Source organism: Corticium candelabrum, chromosome 2, assembly GCF_963422355.1.
Source record: "Corticium candelabrum chromosome 2, ooCorCand1.1, whole genome shotgun sequence".
Classification (NCBI taxonomy): Eukaryota; Metazoa; Porifera; class Homoscleromorpha; order Homosclerophorida; family Plakinidae; genus Corticium; species Corticium candelabrum.
In genome coordinates, this window is record NC_085086.1 from 558513 (window position 1) to 577404 (window position 18892).

The 18892-nt window shown below is 41.5% G+C and overlaps 1 protein-coding gene across 3 annotated transcripts; it reads right to left on the reverse strand.

Moving 5' to 3' along the window:
- Positions 1-1263: 1263 nt before the first annotated feature.
- On the reverse strand, positions 1264-16241 carry LOC134198174 (GA-binding protein subunit beta-1-like). 3 transcript variants are annotated; one of them, XM_062667509.1, is made up of 12 exons: positions 16160-16241; positions 15948-16018; positions 15737-15835; positions 15504-15599; positions 13372-13470; positions 11645-11719; positions 11032-11106; positions 8210-8252; positions 7333-7400; positions 6750-7173; positions 4773-5095; positions 1264-1991 (listed from the first exon to the last, which is right to left on the reverse strand). In XM_062667509.1, exons 2-12 carry the CDS (start codon positions 15993-15995, stop codon positions 1524-1526), a joined length of 1818 nt encoding a protein of 605 aa, XP_062523493.1. In that variant the 5' UTR covers positions 15996-16018; positions 16160-16241; the 3' UTR covers positions 1264-1523. The 3 variants fall into 3 exon arrangements, with proteins under 3 accessions (XP_062523493.1, XP_062523492.1, XP_062523494.1); XM_062667508.1 differs by having other exon boundaries at positions 15897-16018; XM_062667510.1 differs by lacking the exon at positions 11032-11106 and having other exon boundaries at positions 15897-16018.
- Between the last annotated feature and the right edge of the window lie 2651 nt (positions 16242-18892).

Below are 18892 nucleotides of genomic sequence, written 5' to 3' on the forward strand. Positions count from 1 at the left end.
AGCAGCTGCACCAGCGATCTTCCAACGAACAATGGATTGTTTTGTGCAGGTGATCCCAGAAACAGTAATCTACCTGGATAACATCCTTATCGAAGGGAAATCTTAGGAAGAACACCTACGGAAGTAGAAAGCAGTCTTGCGTCGGTTGAGAGAAGCAGGAATGCGGTTAAGAAGGCAGGAATGTTCGTTTCTACAGAAAGAGATCCACTATTTAGAACACCGGATTAACAAACAAGGAATTTATCCAACCGAGGAGAAAGTACAGGCTATCCAAACAGCCCAGGAATCCACAAATGTGAGCCAGCTGCGAGCATATTTAGGGCTCATCAATTACAACGGCAGATTTCTACCCAGACTGGCCAGGACCTTGGCACCATTGTAAAAACTCCATCAAGGAGAGCGGTATAGGTGAAAAGAAGAAAGGGCAGCGTTCAGCAAATCGAAGACAGAGTTGCAGTCCGACAAGTTATTAGTACATCATGAATCCAAGATACCACTAACAATAGCAAGTGACGCTTCACAAGGAGGTGTAGGAACATAACCTCGACAATAGGCCTCCCTTTGCTTTCGGTGGTCCGACTGCGCGAGATAATCTTCTTACCATTATCTTGAATGATTGCCACAGACTTCGCACCAATTCCACACGTCTCTCTGGCTTAGAATCAATCAACACTTTGCCGCAGTTCTGCAACGCTTGTCTTGCATTTGTTACAGTCAGGTCACCTATGTACGTAGGGTGCAGTTGTACGCTCACGCCATCATATCGTGAACATCAACATTTCAAATTTTTACCGCGCTGTCGCAATTGGTCGACAGTTTGACAAGATGTCTGAAACTGCTGACACTGCCAATTCTAACGTCTTCCAAATAATTCTTTGATTGCAGTTCTTCTTCCACGCGTCCGCCGAAAAAATCGCCTTGTCTCGCATCATACGTAACATCGGTACATTAGAAACAAGATAGACTAACATCTCCTGATGTTACTCTAACTCTTGAACGACCCAAAGTCGCCCAAATTGGAGCTAACCGCCGGAAAACCAGCATGGGGGAATACACACTAAGTGCGCTAAGCACGATATCCCGTATCTACACTCAAAGTAGTTCTTTTTGTGTTAGCTGGGAAAATCACCTTCTCTTTCATCATACGTAATATCGATACAGAAGAAACAAGATTGAATAAAATATACATTAATTAATTATGAAATTTAAAGCGGATTAATTATGTTAATTTTTGCAGACATTCAAGGATAAGATAATCTCAAGTAGTTGATATTGGAATTGTTTACAATACAATGTGCAAATGCTGAAGCAATTTTTATGTCACGTGACAAAGTGGTACATATACGTCACAGCTCACATTGTAAAACATATGCTAATAAGTTTGATGATGTCTGACCAATAAAATAACAAAATGCAAGAAGCTAAAGATATTGCTATTGCTAGGTGAATACGTTGTAACAACATATAAAAGGTGTCAAGTAACAAACACATGCTTCAATCAAATGTCAACTTCACCAAATGGACTAAACGAGAGTGACATCAGCTATTCCATCCATCTTGCCCTTTACCATTCGTTTAGGAGGACATGCTTTATACTCGTCTGTATCACGAATACGACTAATAATATGACGGGCTTCTGTTGCTGTTGGTCGTGTGGCAAGATCATCTCTCATCAGGTGTTTGCATAAAGCCCGAACATTTCTCTGACGGATGAGTAAGACTTGATCTATCCTTTTTTGACGATCTGGAGGAACAGCAGTGAAGAGCTCGCATAGGGTCACCCCCATACTGTACACGTCGGTTTTGCTGCTTTTTGGTAAAGTTGGAAAATCAAATCTCTCCGGAGGTGTGTATTGTGGACTGAGCAGACCAACGGAAAGTGAAGCATCTTCAAAACGAGCAGCTCCTAGATCACCCAGTTTGGCTCTCATCGTTGCTGTAAGCAGGATGTTCCTTGGACAGATATCACCGTGCAGAATCTCCTTAGGTTTCTACGACATCATAGCAAAAAGCAATGCCAGAAATCAATAAAAATCGACAATGATACATACTCATCTGTGCAGTGGCAAGAGACCGTGTGCGCCGACCTTAAGATCATATTGACATAATGTGCGTAATTCAATTTGCTACAGATTTTACTTGTGACTGAATTGAATCCTGATTATTGACTGACTAAGTACTTCCAATTGTCTCCATGCGTGAATGATTACTAGTCTGCCTGTCTTAATTCCCGTCAAAAAATCGAGTTTCAATAATCTAAGCAAACCAGGTAAATAGTAGCGGGGTGCGAGTCCGACAAGTTATTACCACATTTTGACTCCAAGATACCACTAACAATAGCGTGTGATGCTTCATAACAAAGCGTAGAAGGTGTGTTGCCACATAAGTATCAAGTTCAAATTGAAAGACAGATTGCGTAGTTCGTTGACCTAGGCTGAACAAGGTTATGCTCTGATCGACTGGGAAGCATTAGCCGCCGTAGTGCTTGGCGTAAAGCTGTTTCGGCGGTACGTGTATGGTTTTTGGCAAAACATTGACAATTCTTACAGATAATAAACCACTGCTCACGTTACTAGGAGAGAACTGAGAAGTACCATGAATGTGCTACAGGCGAGTGCAACGTTGGTCACTTATGCTGTCCTGTTACCAATACACAATGATGTACAAAGCTGGACGATTAAATAGTAATACTTATGGATTAAGTGGACTGCCGAGTACTGGGCGTCGGATAAAGAGGAGGAACCTGTGGAGACCATACCGACGTTAGACACTAGAAGCGGCGACAGCTAGACCGATCACCGCTATGCAGATGCGTCGCAGGACAGAGAGAAGCCCAGGCTTGTCGCAGGTGCGTCAGTATACCTTGACAGAATGGCCAATGGCAGTCGAAGATACTGCCATGTGCGGGTTTACTTCAGTCGTCGACATGAACTAAGCGTGTCCGGAGGTTGTGTGTAATGGGGGCATCGCGTGATTGTACTAACTCAAACCCGATCATCAGTGGAACAGAGCTACACGTGGCACGCCCTGGAAAACAGAGAATGAAGGGGTTGGCCCGAAGTTATGTGTGGTACCCGGGCATAGACAAGGAGTTGGAGGGAATGTTTAAATGCTGTCGCGCGTGTCAGATAAACCGCAATATGCCGGCACTGGCGCCCTTACATTCATGGGCACAACAAGAGAGACCGTGATCCGCCTTGCATATCGAGTTTGCAGGTCCGTTTCTCATTCAGTCTTTTCTCATTGTAGTGGATGCTTCCTCCAAGTGGATGAAAGTTGACACTATGACAACTATAACTGCACCAGCTACCATCAAGAAAGGTTGCAGCGAATATTTGCAACACATGGATTGCCCGAAATTGTGGTTTCAGGTAATGGGGCCCTTTGACGATTGCAGAGTTTAGGGCATTTATAGACGGCGATGGTATTACGTACATTCGTATTGCTTCTTACCATGCATCATCCAATGGCTTGGCAGAACGCGCTGTTGCCACGTTTAAGGGAGAAATGAAACGGATGTACTACGAGTACGGGTCACTGGAAAGCAAAATCTATAGATTTCTGCTATGGTATCGTACAACACCACACGCAACTGGTCAACGCCTGCGCAGCTACTAATAGGGCTGATGCCGCGGAGCAAGTTGGATTTGCTACGCCGTGACTTGACAAGCCGTGCGTACCAGAAGCAAGAAAAACAAAAGAAAGACCATGACAAAGGCAGTCAAGCTCGCACATGTCAGGCTGAACGATTAGAATGGGCGAAAACTTAGACAACGGTCCAGTATGGGTTACGGCAACAGTACAAGAGAAAACGGGACCGCTATCGAAGAGAATGATACCGGCAGATAGTAAACTATGGCGGCGACAGCAAGACCTCACTATCCAAATGTTTTTATGCGCCACTTACAGGACTCTCAGATCTTGAAACAATTGAGGAAATACCTCAGGTTCAGAAGAAAGATGAGAAAATGAAGAGCCGGTCGGAATTAAATGAAAACCCACTGGACGAAGCGGCATCGGCAAGTCAATGCGAGGTAGGCAAAACGGTACCAGCTCCTACGTAAGTCCGCATGTCAAACAAAATCAGGAGCACCGGATAGACTAAACTTACGGAAGACCATGCATTGATTGATAAACATTAGAGCACGTAAGTTAGGCTTTGAATAGGTAAGATAGACATTCCAGTGGAATGAGGTATAGAAGCTGGGAGCGCATGGCTCTGGCGCGTGAACATTGTCCAAGTTGTGTTGAGTCTTTTGGCGGTTGTCACTTTGCTGAATTATCCAATAGTTACTACACAGGGCTATATAATAAATCTAAATGATATTTGTCTCTCCCTGTCTGTTGTGTGTGTGTGTGCGTGTGTGTGTGTGTGTGTGTGTGTGTGTGTGTGTGTGTGTGTGTGTGTGTGTGTGTGTTTTGTGTGTGTGTGTGTGTGTGTGTGTGTGTGTGTGTGTGTGTGTGTGTGTGTGTGTGTGTGTGTTTGTTATGTGTGTGTGTGTGTGCGTGCGTGCGCGCGTGTGTAGAATATTCTAATAAATCGACATTAGACATATGTCTGTCTGCGACTCTTCTACCACCCTCTTCATCTCTTAATCTGCCAATCTGTTTATATTCTCACCTAAAAGCCCATCGATCTGTTTCTCCATACTTACTTTGGTGGTTCTTTGGAAGCAAACTAATTAGCTGAACTGTCATCTGATTATTTTCATTATGATTATGATTAAAATAATAACTGATCAACTTCTGTTCATTTAATCAACTGTTCTTACCATCGAGTGAATGTAATCCAGTCCACACAAAGAATCATGTGCCATGTCGACTTTTTCACGTAAAGTGAGAGGTGCAACATCTCCTTGACATGCATCAATCACACCAGACATGGAGCCGCTATGTAATTCCATGATAATCCATGCCTTCTTCTCTTCTAACTCCAGAGTGACACCACAAACAGCAGCAATGTTTGGATGATGCATCTTCCATGCTACAGATGCTTCTTGTTGCACAAGTTGAATGTTGCGTTGAACAGCAGTCAAATGATCATACAACAGTTTGACGGCAACAGGACAGTCACGCCAATATCCAACACAAACAACTAAATCACAATACAGTTTACTATAGCTTCCACTAGAGAATATCCACGTGGAGTATGGCTCTATTATCTACTAGCTCACCATGCCGTTCTCCGCACTGGCAGATTAGATATGAATATTACTAATGGTAAATTTCTATTATTATTAGTGGTAGTTATTAATTTATCGTGGTATGCATGAAGTATATCTCATTCAACCCCGTTCTAGAAGTGTATCTCTGAAGAATTTTCTTCAGAGTTATATCCCGTTTATTGTCAGCCGCGGACAGAATTCTCTTAAAGTTATTTAATATAAACGTTGTATGGAAATTTATGTTGTTGCATAACTGTCACGTTCTAACAATGTATTATTAATATAATTTAGATATAACTCGCTCACACGCATTTTAACCCTGTTCTAAAAATGTAACCGAGTGTCGAGTTGATATGTCGTTCACATGCATTTTTTCTCCAATTTTTACTCCATTCTGAAGAATTAGCAGATAGACAGAATTCTCATGACCAAGTTCGTTCAGAGATATCTCCCGTTCAATTATATCTCGTTTACTTAAATCGTGTTCTGAGAAAATAACAGGGATCGAGTATCTCAAAGTATATATGCCATTACCGATCCCCTTCTTCGCATGGCGCTGACTATACATAATTCCGTACTATACATTATTGATTGGTAGGTGCATAAGTACCCCGTTCTAGGAATTTACAGATAATTTCGTTCAGAGTTATATCCAGGTCAATTATATCCCATTCTGAGAAATTAAGAGAGATCGGGTATATATCCGGGCAGCAAAATCTTGGAAGTCACGTGCAGGTACTTAGTCACCCGTATATTGCTTGACACGTGTGATGTAATGACTTCAAATCTTGGCCCCCTCGCGTTTTCGGTAGAAATCGACACACTCCCCGTGTACCGCTCGGTGCAAAAAATGAACTGGTAGGTTTTGGTACAGAGGCAATCAAAATTTGGAAAGAAACGCGAGCGCGGCCACAGCGGCCGCGATCTCGACCTCTGGAAGCGTTGCGAAGGACGACGACAGGTACAGTCCACACAGGTCTATTGCGGGCATGCGTTCGATTGAAGCGAAAGGCGTAGCGTTATCGGCGTCAAAAGATTCTACGCGGAGGTCGATCCCTCGAAAGGGGACGCTGTACACACTAAAAATTACGGGTACCCCTTTGCAGGTCGGCGTTCGCGAGCCAAATTCAGCGGATATCGGACCCGGGGCGACGGAGATACGGTCCTACTCACATACAGACAGACATAAAGCCAGACTACTCTCGTTTGTATGTATGGATCAGGGACGGGGCGTAGCGTGACCTCTAGAAATAGGGAGAAAACTTTACAATGCTACGGAATACGCCCACTTTATGGCCACGCCCATTTTTATTAACTTCTGATACGGTAGAATCAGCCAGAAACAGACTGGAAAGAGGGTGGTGTATATACTATATACAGCTTTGGTCCTCACACGTATTTACTGTCCACAATTTTCATGAGCACGACTAACAAATGATGGAGGGCTATAGCTCGGTCTAGCCTATGCCACGCTACGCCCCTGTATATATACACCCCTGTATAGATAACAATAAATAGTTCATCAATATTCAGTTAGTCAAAATAGATTAAAAAGATACTTGTGATAAACTGCAAGCATCTCACCTCCATAGGATCCACGTCCTAGCTCTGTGCCTGTCAACTGAATGTCATGTGAAGGAATATTGAGAACTTCGGTTCTTGCTGCTTGCTCGTATCGTTCAATTGCGCTTTCAGCATCTGACAGCAGCTCATCAATGGTGGCTTTTTCTCTTTGCTCTTCGTTTAGTAGTCGCTGAAGATTTTCATTTTCTCGTTGTAATCGTTGTAGCTCTTGTTGTAACTCTTCTTTCTCTCTTCTCTCTTCACCAACTGCATCTTGTCTTTGCAGTCTCTCATCTCTCAATGTTGTCTTTAATTCAGCAATTTCTCTATCTTTTGCTGAACCTTCATTTCTCACTTGCTCTATCTGTTGCATCAGCTGCTCTACTAACTGTTCATCTCCTTTTCCAGCCACTTGTCTTGGAGGTTGTTGTGTAGGTGTAGTGGTCTGTGTAAAACAACAGAAATTTTACAATAATGTGATGTACATGTGTATATAGCAAACTATGATCTATGGACAGTTACACTGTGAGAAATCTCACAAAAACTGACACATCCACGGAATAATGTGAGAATGAAATACGAAACACAAAAGTAATCAGCTGACCCTCATTCTTTGTGTCCCTGGTTGAGAGACACGAACATTTGCTGCTGTTGCTACAGAGCTTGTACGAACTGCAAATACAATATCAGAAATGACAACCACTACAGTACATTAAAATTTCTTTCGTTCTGTTTATTGCTAAAGCTCATTAAATGTAATAATAATGATAAATAGAAATTAAATTAACAGCATAGCGTTAAAATCTCACTAAAGCACTTTGTTAATATCAACTTGAAGACGAACGTTTGGGTTAGTTCCGTGACAAAACCATCTGACTTTTAATGTCGGCAACCAAAACTAAGAGACTATGAAAACAACTTTTCCAGTCTATAATTTCTTTTAGTTGGTCTATCAAATCGCGTAAAATATTCACATTGTTGATTTTCAAGATCTCTATAGACTTTCCAAGATACTAGGGAACTGCCTATCTCTGTTGCCTCATGCCAAAGTTACACCACTGAACATTTGAGATACATTTCTTGTATGGTACATGTATTTAGATCTCTAGAACCGTACTTCCTATCTTACAATGCATACAACACAAATTAGATGTATTCAGGTACTTACATCTTGTATACAAGAATCTGCATACTCACAACAAATAAATGTATCTGCTGGATTGAGCCAGAAAATTGGCTGTCGGATTCAAAGAATTGCATGGACAAGGAATACTATAGACTAGATAGTACTGTACTCTGAATTGAAAACTCACTGCAACCTATGCTGCCACACACAAATTGCTTGCTAAATAAAAGTTTACTGTTCAAATTAATATCAACCAATCCTTCCTTTGAACAGGCAAAATGATTGCATTGCCAGATGTTTGTATTCTAACGAATACAAAGTATGCTATAAAATTATTGTTTACATTCTGACTTACTGCTATCCGATAAAGACAATAGACTTGAATTTTGTGATCTCACCTGCACGCAAAAATCATATTAAGATAAATATAAATTAATATTATAAAATATATAAAAACACAAGCATCTACACAAACCGCACACGCACAAACACGCACACACACAAAAAAACCTAAACATACGAGCTGCCAAATTCCTGATCACACCCCCAGCTAACAGCTGGGTTCTGTGCACTACTGAAAAGAAACTCTGGGCATAAGCTAGTAATCTAATGGAGCAAGGCCACGTACTCACAGCAGGTCATGCTTGTAAAGCCAACTGTGGTGTGAGCATCCGAGGTGTCACCTGAATGCAGTCACACACAGACACAGTCATACACATACCACACACACACACGCACGCACCCATATACACAAATGCACACAAACAGAAACACACACTGACAAACAGACACATAGCGCGCGCGCGCACACACACACACACACACACACACACACACACACACACACACACACACACACACACGCACACAGAAACACACATAGAGACAGAAACACCCGTAGATGGAGGGAAAGGGAAGGTGAGGAAGGGAGAGAGGCGGGAGGGACAGGAAGGGAAAGAAATGGGGAGAGAGGGAGAGAGCGGGAGAGATAGGGAGGGAGAGAGATGGACCGAGAAACAAGCAGACAGACACAGACAGACAAACATACATACATACATACACACATACATTTTTTCTGTTTTATTAAAAGAGTCCATAAGACTCAGTGATAATACGCATTACATTGAAACTAGTGTACTACAATTTTTCGTTCCACTAATCGCAACTGATCAATATATGTTGCCACTATTGCCTGAGGTCGCAGTGTCTGTCTCTTCGTGTAGTAAGTTGTTAGTAGCACACTGATGTAGATCTTGTCTCTTTTTGCTGGCAAAAGTTGCTTGAAAATGTTGGTACTTCTTGATATTCTTATCCCATGTTGACAAAGATATTTTTGTGCAATTCGTAGCGTATCCTGCCATTTGCAGCAGCCGGTGAAAACATGGTCAAATGCATCTTTTTGCGTGTTGCAGACCAAACACATCTGACTGTCACTTAGACCACAGATAAAAAGTATTACCCTATGCAACATTTTAGAGAATAGGTCGTTTTGATATGATGCCATTGAATGCACTGATGGATCGACCAGAGTTCTTTCCATTGCATCTCCGAAATTGACATGAAAGCACTCCACCTCTCATAACAAAGAGGACTTTCTGTAAACGAGGCTTTGAAATGTTCATAAGCTACCTTCGTTGAGACATCTTGTATTGAAGTAGAACTATCTCCATTCATAAATAAGTGTAGCTCTCGCATCCATTTATTCTGAAAACAGCATGATGGTTTTGGCAGTGTCCGCCAGTGTTGAGGAATAGCTGTGTCTAAAGCTGAACATACTGAAAAAGACACCGTATTTGACGGTGGTCTCGGTTTTCTATAAAAATCTTGCACTGTTATGTGTCCGGACCTTGCCAGTGACGGATAGTGTAAAGGGGCCGATTATGTTCATCTGTAATAAGAGCGTTGCCCCACAGTGCTTCTGCACATGATTCTTCATAGAAACGTGGTTTCACTGGCTTTCATGTTCCTCCACATTTCTGCTACAGCTTTAGCAGATGTCGGTAAAAGGGGCGGTAGTACTACCACAAGCCGACCTGATGGTTCCCAGTTGGCTGCACCAAAAGCTCGTATCCCTAACCTGTATAAACCCCCAATATTTCGAAACCAGTAGAGAGCATAGTTCATCCAATCTGTGTAAACACTTGCCGTGAATAACCTCTTCAGACTCTGGACTTGACTTGCATTTATTCTAGATGGGAGGTGTGGTACATCTAGTCCTCCAAAATCCTTTGATGCTATGCACACTCCACGCTTTACAAGAGGTTGACGCTCCTGCCAGACAAATGACCAGATCGCATTTTCGAACATTTTCATTAGGTGCTGTGGCATTGCAAAAACACGTGCTGCGTAATATACCTTGGACAGGGCAAATCTTTGCTCTTTGGCTCTCCCGTAAATGGATAGATCTCTCTTTTTCCACACTGCTAATGCTGTTTGCAGTCTTTGTAGAATATCCTTCCAGTTCGTCGACACCGTATTGAAATATGTTCTTGTGTATGTCAGTCCCAAAATTCTTATGCTTTCTGAGGTCCAGTCTATTTGTAACGGTGCATCTTGACGTGAGTGCCAAGATCCTAGACATAATCCTTCTGACTTCATACGATTCAATCTTGCTCCTGCTGCAAGTTCATATAGTTGTAGCTTCTCATTGAGAGCTGCAAAACCTTCGTTATTTAAAACAAAGCAGGTTGTGTCATCTGCATATGCTGAAACGTTGACTGAGTGCGTTGTGTCTGGGACATAAATTCCTTCTATTCTTACATTTGCACGAATAGCTTCAGCCAAAGGTTCTGCACTCAGCACATACAGCAGTGGTGACAATGGGAAACATTGGCGTACTCCTCTTATGAACGGTATCTTGGTGGTCAGGAAATTATTTACAATGACATATTTTACAAATATTTACAAATAGACAATGAATTTCCATTCTCTACAATCCGCCTGGAGCTTAGCCGGAGGCATACAGGTGCACTGACTATGGCGCAGCTCTGGGACTAGACTCCAAGGCCCAAAAACCCGTCTGATGCAAGATGTTACTGCCAAACCAGCTCATGTGTGTTCATGTCCACCCAAGTCAATACTCCTGAGTCGAGGCGCGCGCGCGCGCACACACACACACACACACACACACACACACACACACACACACACACACACACACACACACACACAATTTACAGCAAATGACTTGATTGCATCTGCAGCATCTTTGCTATTCTCTCTCTCGGCCCATTGCAGTGCAGTATCTCCCATCTGTCAAATAAATACAATATCCAAGTATGATTAACATCTTCCAATATTAACACATCAAAATACATGATAATAAAATTAGATGTATAATACACCAGTTTATACTTATATGTTCTTTTCACCTGCTGTAATATACCGTAAAAGATGAAACTTTGTCGAGAATTTAATTTGGCAGTTTGCTTAATTTGACCGAAAAATCACATTTAATATTGGATTTTATTTTCGTGGTTGGACATCATTGTTTGATAATTGACACCGTGTATGTACGATATTCCCCAAACACTACATGCTGGGGTTCGTTGCCATCACATTTCCCTAACTTACTGGTCTCCAACTTCTGTATTGATGAATAATTGTTGTGTCAGTGCAAAGAATGTATCACTCATGACTTGTCCTGCTTTATCCATAGCTACACAACCTCATTCTCATGTTTAATACCCTTCCTGTTAGACAGGGTCTAGGTACAACAGAGGCGCGCGCGCGCACACACACACACACACACACACACACACACACACACACACACACACACACAATTTACAGCAAATGACTTGATTGCATCTGCAGCATCTTTGCTATTCTCTCTCTCGGCCCATTGCAGTGCAGTATCTCCCATCTGTCAAATAAATACAATATCCAAGTATGATTAACATCTTCCAATATTAACACATCAAAATACATGATAATAAAATTAGATGTATAATACACCAGTTTATACTTATATGTTCTTTTCACCTGCTGTAATATACCGTAAAAGATGAAACTTTGTCGAGAATTTAATTTGGCAGTTTGCTTAATTTGACCGAAAAATCACATTTAATATTGGATTTTATTTTCGTGGTTGGACATCATTGTTTGATAATTGACACCGTGTATGTACGATATTCCCCAAACACTACATGCTGGGGTTCGTTGCCATCACATTTCCCTAACTTACTGGTCTCCAACTTCTGTATTGATGAATAATTGTTGTGTCAGTGCAAAGAATATATCACTCATGACTTGTCCTGCTTTATCCATAGCTACACAACCTCATTCTCATGTTTAATACCCTTCCTGTTAGACAGGGTCTAGGTACAACAGATGGCAAACTGTGGTTACCACTTTGTGGCCACATGATGATCACGTGTGTGATTACGTCGACATATGTCGCTGGCCAAATTAATAGCGCATTATACATCGGTGCTCGCTGAAAAATCCGCTAATCCGCTAAAATACATTTCCCGCCAATATTACATCTTATACGGTAAATCACACAAGATAAAGAAATTTCTATAAACTAGTAACTAAAGTTGTGTTTATAATTATATAAATTTCTTCCACTGCTATGAGATTTTTCAGACAGAGAAGCAGAAGGTAAGACAGACAAACAAACAGAATGACTAGTAGCAAGCAGGCAAAAAAGACAAACGAGCAGGCAAACCAACAAACAGACAGGCAAACAGATGAAGAAGCATGTGAGCAGGCAGTCCGATGTACAAACAGACAGGCAGACAGTTTGATAAACAGACAGACAGGCATCCAAGCAGATGGGAAAGCCAGCAGGTGAATGGGCAGACGAGTAGGGACGTAGACAAGAGGCTGATGAGTGAAATTGTGTGGAGGTGGGTGACAACACAAGCAAGTAAGTAAGTGGGTAGGCATGTAGATAGAATGATGGCAAGATGACTGGCAAGTAGGCGGGATGTTCTAATAGGATACAACATCTCTACATACTTTTAGAATACACGCGTTTTTATTCAAAGGAGCATCGTAAATGAAGTTCAATTATTTCAATGCGTGAGGCAAGCAAGCAAACAAACATATACAGACAGATTGACAGATCAAAAAGAAACACAAAAAGATAAGCTAACATGCAGAAAAAGGAAGACAGACAAAACAGACCAACAGAAAGCGACAAACTAACAGACAGAAAAACCACAGAAACAGAAGTGCAGACTGAAAATTAAAAAATCAAAACATACAAACAACAAACAGACAATCCAACTACACACAATCCGTAAACAAGAGACAAAAAGATAAACATATAAGAAATAGAACTCATATCTACTGTAGTATAATATAACATTAAATAATTAACTAATTCAACACACACAAAACAATTTTAGTTTTATTTCATAAATATTGTTCAAATATTGATTTTTATAATCAACTGGATTGAGAGTTTAAAAACAATCAGAATTCATATTTATTGTCACACTCAAACATCAAATTCACTATACAATGATTACAAATATTATCATTCACATTCACATCAACATGTCTTACATTGTCTTCTACATTCATATCACATCCATTCTCTAACAAAATACGAACAATTTCGGAGTGATTGTTGAAAGCAGCAAAATGCAATGCCGTCCATTCATCCTACAATAACAAATAATTATAAGAAACAAAAGAAGATAATTATAATAAGAAACATAACATCCATAATAACAAACACAATGTCAGTCAAATAATAACAGAAAACAAACTCACACACAAACTAACTAAAACAAACAAACCCACAAAGAGAACAAACATACGCACGAAAACAAGATAACATGTCAGTAAAAAACAAACATACAAAAACAACAACAGAAAGCAAACAAATTAGTTAATAGACAAACAGATAGACAGACAAATTAACCGCAAACAAATAATGGCACAAACAAATACAAACTATCAGACACAAAGACAGTTTCACAAACAGGCAAACAAAAAACAAGCAAAGAAACAGAGAAAGAGTAAAAGAAATACAAAAACAACAAGAGAGACAAACAGCTGTATGGAATACAGAAAAAAAGAGGACAAATAGGCTGACCAGCAGACGCACAAAATAACATGCAGAGAGATTTTAGAGATGCAACAAGCAAATCGTCAAAAGTAAACAAATTAACAACAGAGGGAAGGGGAGAAGGGATAGGGGAGAAAGGGTGACAAAAGAGGGGACAGGGGAGAGAGGAGAAAGGAAAAGGAGGAAAGGAAAAATGAGAGGAGACAGGGGAAGAGGGAGAGGGGGAGCGGGTAAGGGGAGCGGGAGAGAGGGAGGGGAAAGAGGAGAGAGGAAAGAGGAAAAGCGAGAGAGGGAAAAAGGGGGAAGGGGAGAAGAGAGAGGGAAGAGAAGTAGAGAAAGGGAAAGGGGTAGCAGGAAGAGGGAAGAGGGAAGAGGGGATGAGGAGGAGAGAAGGGCAGGGCGGGAGGGGAGAGAGGGGAAAGGGAGAGGGGGAGATGAGGAGAGAGGGAGAGAGGAAAAGGGAGGAAAGGAGAGGAGAGGGGAGAGGGGCGGGGAGAATAGAGAAGAGAGGGGAGGAAAGGATAGAGGAGAGAGGGAAGAGGGGAGAGCGAAGGGGAAGAGAGGGGGAGTGAGGGAGGGCGGGAACGGAAAAGGAGAAGAGAAGAAAGGGGAGATGGGAAAGGGAGAAAGGGGAGAGAGAAGAGGGGAAAGAAGAGAGGAGGGAGGGAAAAGAGGAGAGGGGAGAGGGGAGAGGGGAGAGGGGAGAGGGGAGAGGAGAGAGGGGGAGAGGGGAGAGGGGGAGAGGGAAAAAGGGGAAAGAGAAGAGGAAAGACGGGAAAGGGGGAGGAGAAAGAAAAGAAGAGCGGGGTGAGAGGGGAGAGGGAGAGGGAGAGGGAGAGAGGCGAAAGGCGGGGAAGGGAAAGAGGAGAAGAAGCGCGGGATGGGGAGAGGCGGGGGATTGGGGAGAGAGGCGGGGGATTGGGGAGAGAGGAGGGGGATTGAGGAGAAAGGCGGGGCTGCGGAGAGAGGCGGGGGGATTGGGGAGAGAGGCGGGGGGATTGGGGAGAGAGGCGGGGGGATTGGGGAGAGAGGCGGGGGGATTGGGGAGAAAGGCGGGGGATAGGGGAGAGAGGAGTGGGGATTGGGGAGAGGCGGGGAGATTGGGAAATTGATGTAGAGAGGGGCACAACCAGACAGACAGACAGACAGACAGAAAAACAGACAGACAGACAGTCAGACAGACACGTAAATTGGCAAGAACAAGCACAGAGATGAATGGGCAGACTAATAGAGATGCAGACAGGTAGTGGATAGGCAAGCATGCAGATGGGAGAACAGGTAGGTGAGTGCACTAGCAGGCAAGCAGCCATACAGACAGACGGGCAGACAAACAGAAACACGGAAAGGTAAACAAACATCCAGAAGGAAGACAGATAGAATGACAAAAACAGAATGAGACAGACAGAAACACAACAGAAACAGAAAAGGAGGATAAACATTAAACAAGCAAACAATTTAGCTTAAATTAAATTTTAACAATTGAAGATAAATAATAATACTTTCTCCACTTTCTATTAATTAAATAATATTATAATAATATTCAACATTAATACATTTATTATTAGTACATAACATCTCACACATCACATCAACACATATAACAACAACAAATACAAACACTCACCTTATTCTTCTGATTACCATCAGCATTAGCTGATAATAACATAACAATTAGTGAATCATAACCATGAGATGCTGCAAACATTAAAGCAGTCCAACCCTGCAATAACAATAATTGTGTTTTATTATTTGTATTTCATGTAATATCCGTCCTATCACAAATCTCATTACATCATTGAAATATCATTCTATCCATTCATTCCTCCATTCATTCATTCATTCAATCTCAACACTTACACCAAGAGTTGCGTTGTTAACATTTGCTCCTTTCTGTAATAGAATTTGTGCAATGGAATTGAAGCCGTTCTCACAAGCTATCACAAGTACAGGACGTCCCTACAATAGAGTGAGTTGTTATCAACAAACAATAAAATGAGTCACTCAGTCAATAACATACATTACTACCACACGCATCAGGCGATGACCCTGATTTCAGAAGACTTTTCACCTTATCAACTTTGTTGTCCCTCACAGCCTTCTCTAATGTCCTATCCATGCCTGATGTGTGTTTCACTCATTCTAACATCACATCAACACATCAATCACAACAAATCTTTACAATTTCACTCACAAGCGAGAAATCACTCAACACGACACTCTCACACAACAAACTTACACTTCATCACAATAACTATTACATTACTATTGCATTTAACTTACTAAGAAATTCTCTATTCCAACCGATTACAGTACAGTAAGTTCAAACTCGTAGTAGAGCGGGCCCCCAAACACTACGCATGCGTCGGTTATCGCTGAAGTCACGTGAGCGACGTAAACAGTTGCAATCGAATTCTCGATTCACTCTGACTAACTGATAACTTTCGAAAGCAAAAATTGTTGACAAACTTTTTTCTTAGTCACTAAACCATTTCTTTGTCTATGACCAATGGAACAAAAAACAGACCTAGAGAACACAAATTAATTAGCTTCTTGTTGTACCGTGAACAATAGAATGCGAATTGAAACAAAACGGTGCTCCAATACGTAACAAGTTACCTAAAATCAGTCACGTGAGTTACCTGCCCAATATCTAAAAATATATATTGCGTAATCAATTTACACGTGCTTGCAGAATAAATTGACAGATGTAGCATTAATTAGCTATCTTTCTTTCTATGATTTACTAGTAAAGTTTTTGACAACGGCAGCGAGATTGCAAAATCTCTAACGTATGTTTTCCTTTTCTAGATAACGGCAACTACTACGCTCTCATATCCAGCTTTGCCGTTACTTCAACTAAATCTTCTAGCTTGCATTTGATTGCGTAATAGAGAATGCAATTGAGTTTTGCGGGGAGCTTGTTAGTGTGTATTGAACACTTGAGTTAACGCACGCTTGAGGGTAAAATATAGCTAAGCGAGTACTGTACTAACAGTCGTGCCAGATACAACAGTTAGCTCGAGGCAACGGAGTGCTCTCTAGATAGAAACGTCTAGACGCTTCTATAGTATTTTATTGTAATCGTGTTACAATAATTTAGCCTATCGAAAGGCAATGCTGGTCAAATCATAATCAGACCCGCGGAGACTATATCGAATCAGGGGGAAAGGCCGCCATTGAGAAAAAACCGGAAACAATAACTTATTACAATTTTTATCTAAGCACGTTAATAATTTGATTATAGATAATTATTGACTATGAGGCTAACATTTATAGCGTATAAAAATTAAACATCATCATTCAAAATTATTATTACGCGAACGTAGATCTGGACCGCGAGGCTAATCACATGATCATATTTGTATGATTTCTAAGTTGACGGTTTCTGTTGCTTCTCATTGCAATTCCCAATTTTATTCAGTAAGAATGCGGCGCAACACATCGGCCTTTTACGATTGCAATAATGCTGTGCGCTAGTCGGTAATTCCAGCAACTTCTGCCGAGTTCTTCCACGGTGATTTCCACCTCCCACTGGTTCCTCAATTCACTCCGTCAAGATGACGTTTATATAATGTCGATAAGCCACCATCAACCACAGCATACCGACGCCAAATGACCTTGCATAGCTAACTTTTGACTGGCAAATTAAGCCATTGTTGTGATGTCTCTTGTAATCTGGACTAGCTTGGATTTATATTAGAAAATAAAACTGTTGGCACAGTTCTGTTTAATCTTACAGTCAGTAACTTGTGGATGGTTTAGAATATTATATAGTAGGCGAAAATAGCGCGCGTTACAAAGCTACACACATGCGCACAGTAAAGATGGTTTCGATGCCTAATAAAGTGCTCATTTATTGAAGCAATACACTATTGTAAAATTGCTGTTGATGACATAGACTAAGAAGCAAGGGATCATGTCTACCAAGAAAAAGGATAAACCATCTACAAATATATTACTTATTTAATCTTGTATACCTAAACCGAAAATAGTTAAAATCGTTGACTGGTAAAAGTCAATTTTTCAAAATCTGGTAGAGGTATAGTTTGACCTGTCCGACCCGCTCCTGCGCCTACATAAATATTATATTATTTCCTTAGCTAATTACAGTAACATCCGTTTTCCAAACTCAAATTGACAAAGAGAATATATTATTGTAAGTTGTTGAACGTTTGAGGAGAATGAGTACAAGACAAATACGTCATGAAATTTAGCTAATGACCTTTCCTACCTGTTTTAGTCATTCTTAATGTGGTAGTAGATCACACCAAAAATGTTAATGTCGCGATTTACTCGTAGAGAAACCTAAAAACCAAACGTTTGTGTAGTGTGTCACTGAACCTTTAGCTAAGGGCGTGGCTCTAGACAAGGTGTGACAATGATCGCGGCGACGTCACCTCATTCCGGGCCCGCACGCCGACGACAGAGCCGTATCTGGCCGACGACAGAGCCGTATCTGGCCGACGAGCGTGCCTCGCGTGATCGCTCGTCATGATGCGTGTTGTCTTCTTTCTGCTTCTTCTCTGTTTGTTCATTCCAGTCTCTGTCACATTGGTACGAGCTCTTGCTGCCACCGACTAGAAGTTAGAATATGCAGTGTACCTCTACACTGTTTGTTTGTGATGACAGGAAGCAGGAAGTGTGGCAAAGAAGTGAGAAATTGGAAAATTGCTTGGAAAAGCAACATATTGCGCAGACTAAATTGACGTGTAGCATCGTAAGTGCGTGTACGATGTGAGCAAAAATGTTTCGGTTTATCTCTGTTTTGTTTATCTAACTTCCGGTTAGGAATCCAAGGACACACAAACACACACACCACACCACACACACACACACACACACACACACACACACACACACACACACACACACACACACACACACACACACACACACACACACACACACACACACACACACACACACACACACACACACACACACACACACACACACACACACACACACACGCACACACATTGAAACTCTAACGCAAACAACAAACTACTAAAA